The 14,705-nt window shown below is 41.9% G+C and overlaps 2 protein-coding genes across 4 annotated transcripts in view; both read right to left on the bottom strand.

Moving 5' to 3' along the window:
- LOC109982525 (importin-13) overlaps window positions 1–6,019 on the bottom strand; it is a 19,345-nt gene extending 13,326 nt beyond the window's left edge. Inside the window, exons 1-5 of one of the 3 annotated variants that reach the window (XM_020631787.3) lie at window positions 5,948–6,019; window positions 5,461–5,541; window positions 4,047–4,172; window positions 3,588–3,944; window positions 3,067–3,320 (exon numbers count right to left, since the gene is read on the bottom strand). In XM_020631787.3, coding sequence (XP_020487443.1) covers window positions 3,067–3,320; window positions 3,588–3,944; window positions 4,047–4,172; window positions 5,461–5,523 — 800 coding nt within the window. In that variant the 5' untranslated portion in view covers window positions 5,524–5,541; window positions 5,948–6,019. Of the gene's footprint in view, window positions 1–3,066; window positions 3,321–3,587; window positions 3,945–4,046; window positions 4,173–5,460 lie in introns of all 3 variants that reach the window. The other 2 variants (XM_020631786.3, XR_010666549.1) reach the window with 2 other exon arrangements.
- Window positions 6,020–6,733: 714 nt separating this feature from the next.
- Window positions 6,734–14,569, bottom strand: LOC109982553 (coiled-coil domain-containing protein 157). Its single transcript, XM_020631841.3, has 12 exons — window positions 14,538–14,569; window positions 13,917–13,993; window positions 13,692–13,716; window positions 13,443–13,597; window positions 12,635–12,716; window positions 12,171–12,291; window positions 12,029–12,087; window positions 11,478–11,554; window positions 9,785–9,876; window positions 9,635–9,705; window positions 9,406–9,552; window positions 6,734–8,635 (listed from the first exon to the last, which is right to left on the bottom strand). The coding sequence occupies exons 2-12, from the start codon at window positions 13,980–13,982 to the stop codon at window positions 8,451–8,453; spliced, it is 1,080 nt and encodes a 359-aa protein (XP_020487497.1). The 5' UTR covers window positions 13,983–13,993; window positions 14,538–14,569; the 3' UTR covers window positions 6,734–8,450.
- Between the last annotated feature and the right edge of the window lie 136 nt (window positions 14,570–14,705).

Below are 14,705 nucleotides of genomic sequence, written 5' to 3' on the forward strand. Positions count from 1 at the left end.
CACAAAAGAGCTGTGCGTTAACTTTTTTTGCCCATAGCATTCGTGCAACAGAGGTTGATAGTCTTGTAGCCCAAGACAAAAACTTGTATTATGATATATAAAACATCTCTAAAACCAACAAGTAGTGTATTTTATCTACAATACTCAAGATCCAAACAAAAGGGTTTTCAGATAACATTTTCTTCATTTGTCCATAGGATTAAAAAACATAAACATAAACAACATTAAAAAAAATAATAATAATAATAATAATTTTATTTTTTTTCCTTTTTTTATATCAGCCCTTTTTTTTAATCCAACAGCATTGTGTGATGACGTACAATTTAATAGTCAAGGCTTATAATGTTTAAATAAAAGGCTATTTTATGAAGGGAAATGTTTCAGCTACTAAAAAAAATATTGACACGTTGTTTGTGTCTCTCATAAAAAGGTTAAACAGTATTTCAGTGATTTTACTTTATTATTTTGAGGCTGGCTAGTCTCCAGAGCACTGTTTCCACAAGGACTGATTTAGCTGCAACTAAACCTGAGCGGCAAAATGATCAATGTATTGATTAAAAATAAGCCACTATGAGCTAATATGAGATGTTTTTATAAGTCCTTGTGTGTTCAACTCTTAGCAGGCTACATTGAAGCTTCTAACTAAATCTGTGGTTTGAAGTTTTTATTTTCAGACCTCTGAGTTATGTTACGTTGCTAAAGCTCAAAAACCCAAATTTACTGATACGGCTGCTTCAAAATAAAAGTATCTCTAGGAGACAGTAATAACGCACACATACACATCAGTGGATCTGTAAGGATCGATAAATCTGATGGTATTTATTCAGGATTGCGATACATGGGGGGTTTGGAGTGTGTGATATAGATTGTTTAAGCTAATATATATCTTAATTGTTGTTTTTACAATGTGCAACATGGTGTGAAAGGACAGAATACTGCGCATGCGCGAAAAGAACACATGCAGAGTCAGACAAATAACTTGTTTCATCATCTGCAAATTAACCACTGCACAGTAGAGGTGGGGGAAAAAATTGATACAGCATAGTATCGCAATATTTTGTGTGGTGATATTATATCGTGTCATGGCGGCCAAGTATCGATATTTTTACTATGATATTTTAGATATTTTTTTTAAATTTTTAACTGCTGAAGGGGTTGCACAATTCATTTTGAACAAGTTGCATTGTTAAAAATTCATGTTCAAGTTGGATTAGACTGAAATACCAACAGTTCAGATTGTGAGGTGCATGAAGGGTTTACAGGGTTTTACTTTGATCACAGTGTTGGTCAGTCTGTGGGCTTGACTCCCCTTGTGTAGAAATAAAAAGACTTAAGTGAGATGAATAGACTGAGATTTTTTTCTAATTTGACAAAAAAGTTCTTGATTTCGTTTAGCGTAGTGGACATAATATGCAGTTAAAAAGCTTAATCACAATATTTTGTATCGCAATGTCTCGAGCATCGCGATAATATCGAATCGTGGGGACTCTGGTGATTCCTACCCCTCATGCTAAGAGTATGAAGAATATGAAAAGCTTGAACAGTAAGACGACCACAATGGAGCAGCTAACAGTCAACAAACTTTGGCAGTCATTCAGCAAAAAGGGCAATAGATGGCAAGAAACAACAAACGCTGCCACCAATTATGTTGCAAAGGATATGTTGCCAGTTCAAGCGGTCGAGAGAGATGGTTTCAAAACAACCTTTTAATACTTTGGACTCAAGATACAGCCTGCCAATTCTAGTTTGAAATGCTGTCGTAATAGTTTTGATCTCAATACTTGTTCTGGTCATCAGTGTTTTTACTTGAATGACTCAATTTTAGGTTAATGAATAAAACCTGTTTTTAGTTGTTTTTATTAATATCATTACCACATCTTATATACTATTAACCGGAGCGAGCTAGTACATCATAAGTCTTTCACTTTTTTGTAACATATTTTTGAGGGATGGAAAATATCGTCAATTATCAGTATCGGCAACTCCCTATTTGTTGCAGTAATTAAGGGAAAAAAATGTGTCTGACTTGTTTTGGTTTATATAATTCATTACTATTCATTTTCATGTGCCATCATAAACTTCTCAATGATTGGTAAAAAAAATATCCACTGAATTAATGGGATGATTTTGAGTAATAAATCAGCAGGTAACCATCCTTCCATTGGTCATATTAATGTTATCAGAAAATGAATCCAGCCCCTCTTTAACAAATACTGACCACTACTTGAAATAAGTCTGAGCTCCCCATGGGTTCCTGGACCTCACAGAGACTTACACCTGTACAAGTTTGAGATCAGACACCTGAAACAGCTGCTGCTCTGACCAATCAGAAGTCTACGTTATACTCAGCTCAAGATTTTATTTCTGAATGTTTGACATCAGTTCTTTGGGTGCATGTGTGTGGGAACTCCCCCTCTCTCCTGATATTAAACACACTCTGTCTCCCTCTTTAACCCCCTCACCGGTTATTACTGCAATACAGGGAGACTGGGGAAATAGGTTGCCTGGCAACAAGATGAAAATGAACCAATAGCATCGCCTCAAAGAGGTAAGCAAAAGAGAGAGAGAGAGAGAGAGAGACAGACAGACAGACAGACAGAGAGAGAGAGAGACAGAGAGAGAGAGAGAGAGAGTTGAAGTGAAGGTGAAGCAGCAGTTTCTGCAGATGTTTAAAGATGGAGGCTGTAGTTATGGAGGATCTGCTCCTCCTCCCCCTACCCACATGACATCAGTGTGTGACTGGGAGCAGAGGTTTACTCCCTCCCCTCCCCCCTCTATATGGGGGGGTGTAATGGGGGCCTGCCATTCTGAATCCACCAGGACATGATGACATCTCTCCCCTGCTCTGTTACCATAGCAACAGCGGCCAACCGACAAACGCTGCTACCCCCTCGCTGTTATCATGCCCATGCTACATCCTCCTGATGCCCCTTCACCCCCCCCTCCCGATGTTCAGTTTCATCTCCACCTTCACTCTCCATATAAACAAGTGAAACCAGTAAAGACATGCACCACATATTGATCATATTGGTTCTCACGCTGGTACATACGCATATCTGCACTGACCTCTGGGAGTCGGGCTGAGACACAGCGTTCACAATGGCCTCCACGGCAGTGTCGAACAGCTCGGGGTCGGGCAGCGCGCTGAAGCAGTCATGAACAAGGTCCTCGCTCTCGTTCAGGGGGACATCCAGCAGCACCCAGGACGACAGGCAGCGCAGCACGCGAGCCTTCACTGCCCCAGGGCTGTCCGTCCTCCTCAACAGCTGCTGCAGCAATGGACACACCGATCCCCACTCTCTGCCCAGAGCCCCCCGAACCTGCAGGGAGCAATAATTAAGTCAATGTGTGCACTATCCATTTGATTAATGAGTTTACTCATTCTGACATCATCATGATGGCGCCACTAAGATACACTGCGCCCTAGAGTTGTCGTTTTGTTAACTGGTTAGCAGGTAGGAGCTACGCTAAAGCCTGTCAGCGTACCTGTCCGTTCATGTACAGGGGGCGGGGTTAGACCTACCTGTACCTAGGGCAGGGTCAGACATACTTGTCCCTTCCTCTACTGGGGACGGGCTCAGACGTACCTGTCCCTTCCTGTACTGCGGCAATCTGCTGGTCTGGAACTCCTCTGGCAGGACAGTGAGCAGCTCCAGGAGAGCGAGGCAGCGAGCCCGTCCATCCACCCCTCCCCCCTCTTCCTGGAACACTCGCACCATCTCTGCCACGGCTCCTGGCCACGCCTCTGGCATAGTGTTGAGCGCCAAAGAGGCGAGTGCCACACAGAGGCGGGTCAGAACCATCTTGGAGCCAGAGGAGAAGCAGGCGATCTGAGAGAAAAGCTGAGTCTTCAGAGACTCGTACTGATCTGACGGGATGTCCGACCAATAACGAGAGATCTTTGTATATAGAGCGCTCGCCCCGAAGTACTGGATCTCTGGAACCTGGGGGATGAAGCATGAGTGAGAGATTGTGTGTAAGAGTGTGTGTGTTCCCATGTGTTTGTGATTGTGTCCGCACGTGTGTGTGTGTGTGTGTGTGTGTACCTTCTCTGGGCTCAGGAGGGCCCAGCAGAACTGCCATGCCTGAGGAGAGACCTGAGCCTGCATTAGCCACTTCTGGGCCAGGTTCTTATTTTCTATGTTTGGATCATAGTAGAGCTGATGGAGAGCCTGCAGAAGAGGAAGAGGAGTTAAAGAAGGAGAAGGAGAAGGAGAAGGAGTTAGAGCAGGAAGAGAAGTCAGAGGAGGAGTTCCGGGAATATAGACCAGCACTGTACACAAATGCACACAGTATCATCCAAACCTGTACTGTCAGAGCTCATATCAGTGTGTTGTGTGTAACTGACAGCGACAGGACGTGTGTCATGATGCCTCTGCTCCATCTGAATCCGCTGATCAACAATCCTCCTTCTGTAGCTAATGTTTCCTTTAAACTATTAGTTTAAGTTAGGTAGTCAGCAATAATGTGGAGCAGAGATGTACAACATACATACATTAACATAACATACTGGCAACGTGCTGCTTTTATTTATCAGATTGAACAAAGAGCTGTTTGTGTGACGCACACCCACACAACACAGGCAGTACAAGGGACCATCATCCCCATCAACACACTAAAGCCTTTTTCTGAGTGTGATTTCACAACACTGCCCTCAAGAAGCACCTATCTCATCACGTCTTTATACATCCATATTGATATATTTACGGTGTAACGTTGGTGTCCCAGTCAACGTCGGTCACTTCGGCCCCCATTACTTCTCCATGACATTCAGAGTGAAAGAGGGACGTCACAGGGACGTAAATATCACACTCTGAACGGGCAGGCTGAGTCAGTCTTATCACGCACGCACATTTAGATTTTTGAGTTTGACTCATGTCCCATCTGTTTACATGGAAGAGGCGGAGCTTACAACCTACACCACAGCCAGCTAGCAGGGGCAGCTGTGTTTCTGTTCTGTCAATATCGCAGCTCTTACAGCTGATACTTACAGCGCAAACATGTCAGCATCATCATGGACATATTTTGACTTCATCTTGTCTAATGGGAGGAGGCTGAGGGATGCTGTCCATTTATATTTACATTCTGAGAATATTATCATTTACATGTGCATATGTACATAAGGGCTTCAGTGGCATGGAAACATGTGTTTACATCGACAAAGGAATTGTGAAATAAAAAAACACTACCAGCACCCCACCCAATCCCCCATCCTCAGAGACTGAGGCACCCAACAGGGAGTTCATCAACCTGCAACTCAAACACACACACGCAGCAGAGCATCTCCAGAGCTAACAACATCACTCAGGACTCATTCAAAGACGTCGGACATTTGAGCTTTATGTATGTCTGCACACACACTGACATCACCTCCAAATAGAAACACAACATGTAGATCTACCTTCACTGTAATAGCTGCTGTGATCACACACACAAACCCAAACACACACACACACACACCTTTTCTACGTTTTCCACGGTGAAGTCCAGGGCGGCCGGTGTGGTCCTCCCCGGTGTGTCCATGTCTCCGCGGACACGGAGCTGTCAAATGATTAGAGAGCAGCACGTTCAGCCTCCGGTAAACCTCCCCCGGTAACGTTAAACACGACACGGTTTTACAAAATAATGATATTTTACCGGAGCACGGTGTTCGTTAGCCACCGAGCATCACAAATATAACCATGACACGACAAGCTAACCGGGAGGCTAACATTGGCTAACGGACGCTAACCTGCTATTAGAAAACACTGTAGCATCAGCTAGCGCCTCAATGCTAACGGCTAACGAGCTAACGGTGCAGAACATGTAAGGCTGTTCTAGCACCGACTGTAGCCAAACGAGGCGGAAATATTCATTAAAACATCGTGTACTCTAAGTTAAAATATTACTAACTGATAGCGGGCCTGCGTTTAATCAGGATGTGGGCTAGAGCATCGACATTTCCAACCTTTCAGTCGGCGGCGGTCTGACGGTCTGACGATGCTCGGAGACCCGTCACCGAGCTGATGCTGCGTTCAAGCTCTATGGGGAAAAAAAAACATTGGCCAACCAACTTGTCAACTTCCACCCAATTTTTAACATTATAAATATGACCTGACATTTAATTTGATATAACCACAAGACAAGCAGCTAAACAAGACAACTCGCTTATTAAGTTTTCATGAGATCATTATAATAAGTTTATTATTAGTCTCTACAATAATTTCTATTTACAGTCTAAGGTCCTAAAAGCTCTATCATTAGGTCAAATAACTGCTGTTGCATAATGTGGTTTTACTTTGGCTCTCTCTCACATTAATAACACTTGAATAATTTCTCCCTCTGTCCAATTAAATGTGATTCTGACATGATGAAGCTGCAGCACTGATGATGATGATGATGATGACACTGATTAAGATGATGAAGCTGATTAAGATGAAGACTCATCGCTTGGTCACATGTCCTTTTAAAAGTGCCCAGTACAAATCTCTTAATAACTTATAATAATATATTTAATCATGTTATTATCATAATGATCTCGTATAGTTTATTATTTGCTTTACTTGTATGTAAAAGGAGACACTGACTGAACATGCAGGTTGTGTAAGGCTGAGCTCTCACAGGAATCAGACGTTAGTGCTGTAACACAAGAGTTATAATATTTTTAACAATGAAGGAAACCAACAACAGTCTGATTCTAAACCTCAAACAAAACACACTGTGTTTGAATATAGACTCACAGCAGAACGCTACATCAAACATATTTTTTTATTCTTCAAAAGATGAGTTTCAAGTTTGAGCATGAGCTGTAAAATAACCACCAGGAACAAGAACCATTGCAGACCTTTAAATTTTACTTCTGCACACAGGACCATTGATAGATTAACAGCACCCCCATGTGGCTATGAGATATATCACATACATAGAACAGCCTGAGGAATAACACAGCCACACCCACAGATTGATGGATCAATACCTCTTTAAGGCCTGTGAACAAGTGTTGAGGATGCATGTGTGCTAAAACATGCAAACAATGCATCTCGTTTGTACAATGTAATTGTGATGTCCATATTAAATACAAATCTATGTATCTATCTTGCTTTTTATCCTAGTGAAGGAGGGAGGACCATGAAGGAAACAGAATTTTGTCTCTTCACCTCTTTAATTCAATGTCCCCCTCTTTCTATCTCTCTCCGTCTTGAACTGAAGAACAAACCTTTACTCACATTTTTAACACTTTATGCAGTCATTTTCTCCCTCTTAGCCTCAGCTAAAATCTGAAATCTTCAGAGATCTCGAGAGGATCTGCTTTAATACAGGATATAATATTTTTAAGGTAACAACTTTGAAACATTACATGAGTCATATGATGCGACCAGCGACTGTAAAACACAGTGGAGCAATAACAACAACAGGTCTGTTCTGCAGCCATTAGGGACCCGTTTCTGAAAGACGGTTTTGTGAAAACTCTGAGTCCCTTAACCCTGAAATGAGGGAAATGGTTATCCGTTTCAGAAGGGGAGGTCACTCAAACCCGAGAAAGAGGGGTAACTCCAGCCCGTTCTAGAGGGAGAGATAGCTTTACCTCTGAGTCAGTTACTATGGTAACTGAGTCTGTGAACCTAACCAGGTCGGGACCAGGTTTTCTTCAGTGAACCCAGAGTTTCTCTCGGTCTCCACCCTAGAACCTACATTTACGTCAGGAGATGTTAAATTAGGCCTAATTAATGAATAAACTAAACGGGATAAAGGTGAGAGGATATTTAGCCTAGGCTATGTGTGTGAATCATAGGTGTGAATACAGGGATTAGCCTATGTTGGGGATAAAGTTAATGCACATTCAAATAGACTCTGAATGAAGTTAACTTTAAATCTATATGAGCCTATTATGTTCTTATATTTAATTTTGAGCCGTTTTAGAGTCATTTTCTTCTGCTGGATTGCATCTTAATGAAAATAAATTGTAGGTTTAATACAATTCCACCAGTTTTGACCTGCAATATTATAATTCTGATTAAATATTACATGAACAGACTTCATTACGTGCTGACGCGAGCAGCTGTTTTCTCTTACACCACTTTTCTCTCATTTGCCGCTGCAACATCGTTCCTTTTTTCCTTCTTAAAACCTGTTCATATTCGCAGTATGTCCGCATGAAGATAGGCTATATTTCGAAATGGTTGAAGTAGGAGGATCTCTTTTTTGTCACCTGTTGCCATGGTGAATCGTAGAATCAGGGCTCCATTCATGTTGGCTTTTTATCATTGTGGTGCAAGCGCTGAACACCGAGTGGACCTACTCAGAGTTGATTTAACAAATTGAAATCTGCTGATCTGGAACTGAAAACTCAGAGTTTCCCATCTGAGGGTAAATCAACTCAGAGCTCAGGGTTAGACTGAGGGTTTGTTGAACCTTCTTTCAGAAATGGGCCCCTGGTGTGATCAATTAACACAAAAAGTCTGAAATATAGGTCAAAGATCATTCAGACTCAGGTCAGATACCACATCAAGGTTCACTATGTTGTCATCATTGTCATCATCATCGTTATCGTTATCTTCATCGTTATCGTCATCTTCCTTCTCATCCTGCAGGTGTGGATCTGCAATGGACCGGTGTGAGGGTCCAGACTGATCCCTCAGGTGTTTGCGATGAAGATCTGATAGAGGAGGACAAAACATTCTCATACCTCCATAGCAACCACTGTGTGTGTGTGTGTGTGTGTGTGTGTGTGTGTGTGTGTGTGTGTGTGTGTGTGTGTGTGTGTGTGTGTGTGTGTGTGTGTGTGTGTGTGTGAGCGCTGCTGCCAGATTTTTAACAGGTACTCCCTGTTGATTTTAGAATTCATTTTAAAAGTTTATTTTTAAATTACTTGTTTTTAAGTCACTCCATGTTTAGAACCCTCCTATTAATCAGAACTTTTCATCCCCTACCCCGCCCCCAGGACAATCACTCAGGTCCTATGAGAAGTCTCTCCCGGTCGTCCCTCTGACTCAGCAGAAACTCAGGGATGACTGTAGCTTTTCAGTTGCAGGCTCCTGTTTGTGGAATCAAATGGTTCCCCTCATCAGAGGCGCTAACTCACTACATTCATTCAAAGCACAGCTCAAAACCCACCTTTTTCCCCTGGCCTTTGAAATGAGCTAAAACAATACTTCATTTATAAAATGTGTTTTGTGTATTGTATTAAAAGTTAGTATGTTTTACTGTGATCTCCATGATTTCAATATGTTTGTTATCTGTTTAATGATGCTGATTCCATAAAGCACATTGGTCAGCTGAGGCTGTTTAAAACGTGCTATACAAAAAAACTTGACGTGTGTGTGTGTGTGTGTGTGTGTGTGTGTGTGTGTGTGTGTGTGTGTGTGTGTGTGTGTGTGTGTGTGTGTGTGTGTGTGTGTGTGTGTGTGTGTGTGTGTGTGTGTGTACCTGTAGGGTCTCTGTGGTCAGTCCAGGACAGGTCATCTGAGCTCACCTCATCAAGACTCGCCGTCAGACTTAAGTCGTCCGAGTCCATGTCTGAGTCCACCTCAGGTCTGAGTCCTCTGCGAGGGAGAGAGAGGAGCGGGGACGCCCCTGAAGCACAACACAACAATTACACTCTACTGTGTGTGTGTGTGAGTGAGTGAGTGAGTCTCACCTGGTTTGTGTGTCTCACCTGGTGTGTGTGCTGACAGCAGAGGTTCTCTGAGAGTCCTGATCTCCTCCTTCAGCTGTGACACAGTTGACCTGTTTGAATGGATTGATTAATGCGTTTGGTTTACACACACACACGCACACGCACACGCACACGCACACGCACACACACCTGATCTGTTGGACCTCTCGTTGTGTGTCAGAAAGAGTCTTTGTCATATCACAGCTGTGAGACCTGAAGCTTTCAGTCATCTGCTCCACAGTCTGAACAAACACAAACACAAAGTACACACACAACACATACATGAACCACACAGTGACAAAAAAAGAACACAAGAGGAGAGAGATGAACACACATTCAGTAAGTTACAACGTGTGTGTTTTACTGGTATGTATTTATCAATGTGTTGAACAATGTCATCATTCATTTATTTAAATCCTTGGAAAACACATTGAGGGAGAACCCTCATTTGCAATGTAGCGAGGTACATAGAGGCCAGATGCAGATAAAGCAAGAGAACAGCAAGAATAAAACAGGAAGTACATTTAGTTAAAAGGCAAGAAAGTACAATGAAATAGAGTAAAAATAATAAGTAAGAACAATTAAAATGTTAAAAGCAAAAACAGTTCAAATCAATAAGATCAGAAATTAAAACTCGGAATTGTCACAGTATTAATAATGTGTTTATCTTAAAATGTCTTTGAAGCAAAGTGTTTGGTGCGTAGTAACTAAAAGCAGACCTTCCTAACTCTGAGTGGATTCTAGGAACCTGCAGGGTGAGCCATGACTGCGACCGTGTACCGTGGCTACCCTCGTTAAAACAAAGCATAGATGAAAGATACGCACGAAGCTTATTTAAAAGGGCTTTATAAATAAATAAATAAATAAATGTCTCTTCTAATAGTAAGAGCAGGCAGGCCAGTTACAGAAGACAATGATGTGTCCCATTGATGTCTCCAGAAAAAAATGAGTGCAGAGTGATACACTGCCTCCAAAGGTTTTAAAGTAGTGCTAGCTGCACGTCCATAAATAAGATCCTCATAATCAAGAACAGAAAAGAAAACTGCCTCAATAATTATTTTCCTAGTAAATGAAGGGGAGCAAGATGTATTTCTTAAAATAAAGCTCAGATGTTGTCTAAGTTTAGGTAAGAGATTTTCAATGTGTGTTTTAAAAGTATGTTTTTCATTTATCCAGATACCAAGATATTTATATTGCACTCTCTCGATTAGTATATTATTACAAGAAGGAATTTGAACACTGCTATATCAGAATGCCTTGCATTTGAAAATATAATCCATTTAGTCTTTGCACAATTCAGGACCAGTTTCAGGCTGTGCAGATGATTTTTGAAAAAGGTTAAAAGCTTTCTGCAGATTTTCAGTTGCATCATGAATGATATTTGAGGATGTAAAAAGGACTGTGTCGTCTGCATAAAGATGGGGATTGCAGATGTGTAATGAAGTGGTCATCTCATTTATATAAATGGTGAACAACATTGAACCAAGCACTGAACCTTGGGGAACTCCCTTTGTGATGTTGAGAAAAGAGGACTTGACATCACCTATCTTGACACACTGGAACCTATCAGAGAGGTATGAAACCACTTTAAACTATTGCTATCAAAGCCTAAATAATCGAGTTTTTACAAAAGCAAAAAGAGGTCAACTGTGACAAATGCCTTGGGCAAATCTACAAACAGTGCTGCACAGTGTTTTTTTTATTATCTAGTGCTGAAACAATGTTACAATGTGAGTTTATTATACAGTGTGTGGGTGTGTGTTACCCACTGTTTAACATAACATACACTGTATAATATACAGTGTGTGTATTATATTGTGTGTGTGTTACTGTGTGTATTTACCCTGCAGGTGTGTTGTCCCTGCCTCCTGCTCTCTCTGGTCTCCTTCTGCAGGTGGAGAAGCTCCTCCTCCTGCACCCCTGTTAGACCACAGAACACACACTGACCCTTTTCAGACTGTCAGTTCTGCGTTATTTCCTTGTTAATTGTTTAGCACTAATACACCAAGTCAAATTCCTTGTATGTGTAAATGTACTTGGCAATAAAACCCGATTCTGATTCTGATACAGGCTCAGGTGAATTCTCCGGATAATATCCTGCTGCGTTCTCACATCGGCTCACTTGGGGCTGGCAGGAGAAACTCCAGATAAAGTCCGAGTGAAAGTTTTGGCTGTTTATTTGAACAAGCAGCTCGTCCTGGAAATATCAGGAATTTTTCAGGAGTTTTCTGCAAGTGTGAAAGCCCTATTAGAGGACAAATGGGGGGATTAAGTGACCTCTCTCTGTGCTGTCTTCAGAGACTGTAACAGAGGGGTAACAGGGGAGAGGTGTCTGTTATGTGTGAGTGTGTATGTGTGTATGTGCGTGTGAGAGAGAGAGAGAGAGACACTCACTCAGCTGTGTTTTCACCAGGTCTATGTCTCTCCTCTGGTGTTGGAGCTTTGAGCTCAAACTAAAGAAACACAAGAACACTTTCATAAGGCCTTTTCTATAAAGACACACCCACCCCACCCCACAGCTACACCCATAATGCACCTGTCCTCCAGGTTGCCCAGAAATGTGGCTCCTGTGAGTTGTCCCCGCAGACTGCTGAGCTCACATACCACCTCCGTCCTCCACTCCTCCCCCCTCCTGTTCCCCAGCCTCTGCACCTCCTCTGAGAGAGACAGACAGAGACATAGATGTTCACTTCTGATCAAAAAATAAAAATGTTCATTTAGTAAATTATAGTCCCATTCAGAGTCAATAAACCAGAAAGAGGGGAGGAGTAAGGGCAGGGCTGCCTGTGAAGGACAAGTCACTGACATGGTTACCTGTCAACTAGGACAGAGAGAGTGTAATTTCTAACTGTGAACTAAATAGACTACAGTATTTTAAAGAGAACTCTACAAACCAATGGGTGACCATGCTGTAGCCCTGCCCACTTCTCAAATACAGTGTATGTGATGAGCTTGTTGTCAGTGTGAAGTTGTGTAGCTGTGATGTCAGCAGCAGGTTACCCTGTAGTTTCTGAATAAGGCTGCGTTGACTGTATCTCTCCGTTTCCATGGTGATGACTCTCTGCGTCAGAGACTGAATCTCCTAAAAGACATGAAACATTCTCTCAGTGATGACATCACTATAACACACACACCTGTCTCTGCACACACATTAGTGGTGGGCGATATGTCCTGGGATTCATATCACAGTATGCTGTTTTTTGCAGTAATGATATTACATTACGGTGTTACAGTACTAAAGGGGATTGCACATATGAACATATATTCACACTACGACCCTCATTCTTCCCAACAAAGAAGCTTGTTTGACTAGAATCATTTCTGTGCTTAAGACCAGAGAAAGATGTTTTTATAAGTCACTGTGCTGTTGTGTGTGTTGTAGCTTATTACTGAATCTATGTGATTTTAAGTCTTGTTTCTCTCCTGCAGAGATGTGTTAAGCTGAAAGAACATGTTCTTAAGAAAAAGAAGACTCTTTCACAATAGAAGTGTTTCAACATCATAATAACAGGGGGCATTTTTGTGAAGAATTTTTAGGAAATAGAATGTTTTTATCAGCAAATTAGAGGAGCCATAATTAGGAGAGATTTTCAACGACACCATAGGGAATTACAGTGTTTACAACTGCTCATTTCAACATGAATCAGGTAGACCTGTTGTAATGGAGATACAAATCCAAGCTGCGCTTTCATGGAATACCAGTGACATTGTTGATACTGGTTCACCACTCACCACTTAAACATACCTGTCTCTGTACACAACTGTTATGTACTCACCTATCTATGAACACAGTGCTCTCTGAACACACCTGTCTCTGTATCCGTAGTTGGGACTGTAGAGCAGCCAGGTCTGACCACTGAATGCTGTCAGATAGGGGGCGCTCTCTTTGGAGCTGGCAGCGAGAAGGAGGAATGGGGGGGTCCGGATCAGAATCAATAATCGTCTCCTTTGAAGGAAACAAATCTGACGAGGAAGAGGAGGATCAATCAAATCAGACTGATTTAACACACACACACAAAGACACACAGACATGCACACACATGCACAGTTGACCCACCTTCCCCTCCTGATCCCAGTCTCTCCTAACAAAAAAAGACAAAAAAAGTCACTGATCATCTTTTTACTGTTAATACGGTTATATACATTTAACATTAGTTAGGTGTTAGTGACACCTTCAGGCAGCTGCAGTACCGACAGCACTAGTACACAGGTAATGTCAACTGTGAGACCCACTGAGTTATATTCATGTTAAATATGATGAAGATGTTTTGATGGTACTTACCCTCATCTTCGCCACGCTGCCATCAGTCACAGAGAGGAGGGAGCTCACCTGTCGGTCCCAGCTCATGACTCAGGAAACTAACACAAACACAGTGTGTGTGTGTGTGTATTTACTTATAATGGAAGTGTGTGTGTGTGTGTGTGTGTGTGTGCTGACAGAGTGTCACAGAATACCTGACAGAGGTGTTACCTCAGACAGGTGCATCAGTATCTGTACCGGTGTGTGAGGTTGCAGTCTGTGTCACTGAGCAGATAAAATTACAAGTAGAGGATTTAAACATCAGCTGATCATCAGGGTGGGATGCCTGAACTCATGCTCATACCACCTGTGAATACACGTATTCTACTGTGTACTGTATAACGTGAAGGGGGCGGGGCTAACGTTAAACACCTTAATGTTGTTAACAAGCTAAAGGCAGATAGCAGCAGCGGTCCGGTAACGTGTTTCTCTCGGTGTTTATAACCTTTACGTTCCTGGAGGTTTATAACTTTAATATATGTATGTGTGAGATGAATTGTTACTAAATAAAATAAACATCAAACTTTAAAAAAAAAAAAGACTAAAATCCATTTAAAGTGAAGAAAAACATCATTAAGGTTAGCTGCTAATCAGGATACTCACTGAAAACCTGACGACTCCACTTTTGAATCAAGGAGCCCGTAACAGCAACGTGATGACGTAAAGACGCCGCCGCAGACGTCTTCTGGGTAATGTAGTTATTAAGTAATGAGGGTTATTGACAGTCTATGTTTATTGCGCTCTTTATCACGGTGTGCTATATTATCTATT

This window comes from Labrus bergylta, chromosome 6, assembly GCF_963930695.1.
Source record: "Labrus bergylta chromosome 6, fLabBer1.1, whole genome shotgun sequence".
Taxonomy (NCBI): Eukaryota; Metazoa; Chordata; class Actinopteri; order Labriformes; family Labridae; genus Labrus; species Labrus bergylta.

Excerpts from the sequence above, each read along its gene's own strand:
- LOC109982553 (XM_020631841.3), bottom strand. The coding sequence starts at position 13,982 with ATGAGCTGGGACCGACAGGTGAGCTCCCTCCTCTCTGTGACTGATGGC. Across the intron at positions 13,717-13,916 it reads GCAGCGTGGCGAAGATGAGG|GAGAGACTGGGATCAGGAGG; the intron begins GTAAGTACCATC and ends TTTTTTTGTTAG. Across the intron at positions 12,292-12,634 it reads CCTTATTCAGAAACTACAGG|AGGAGGTGCAGAGGCTGGGG; the intron begins GTAACCTGCTGC and ends TGTCTCTCTCAG.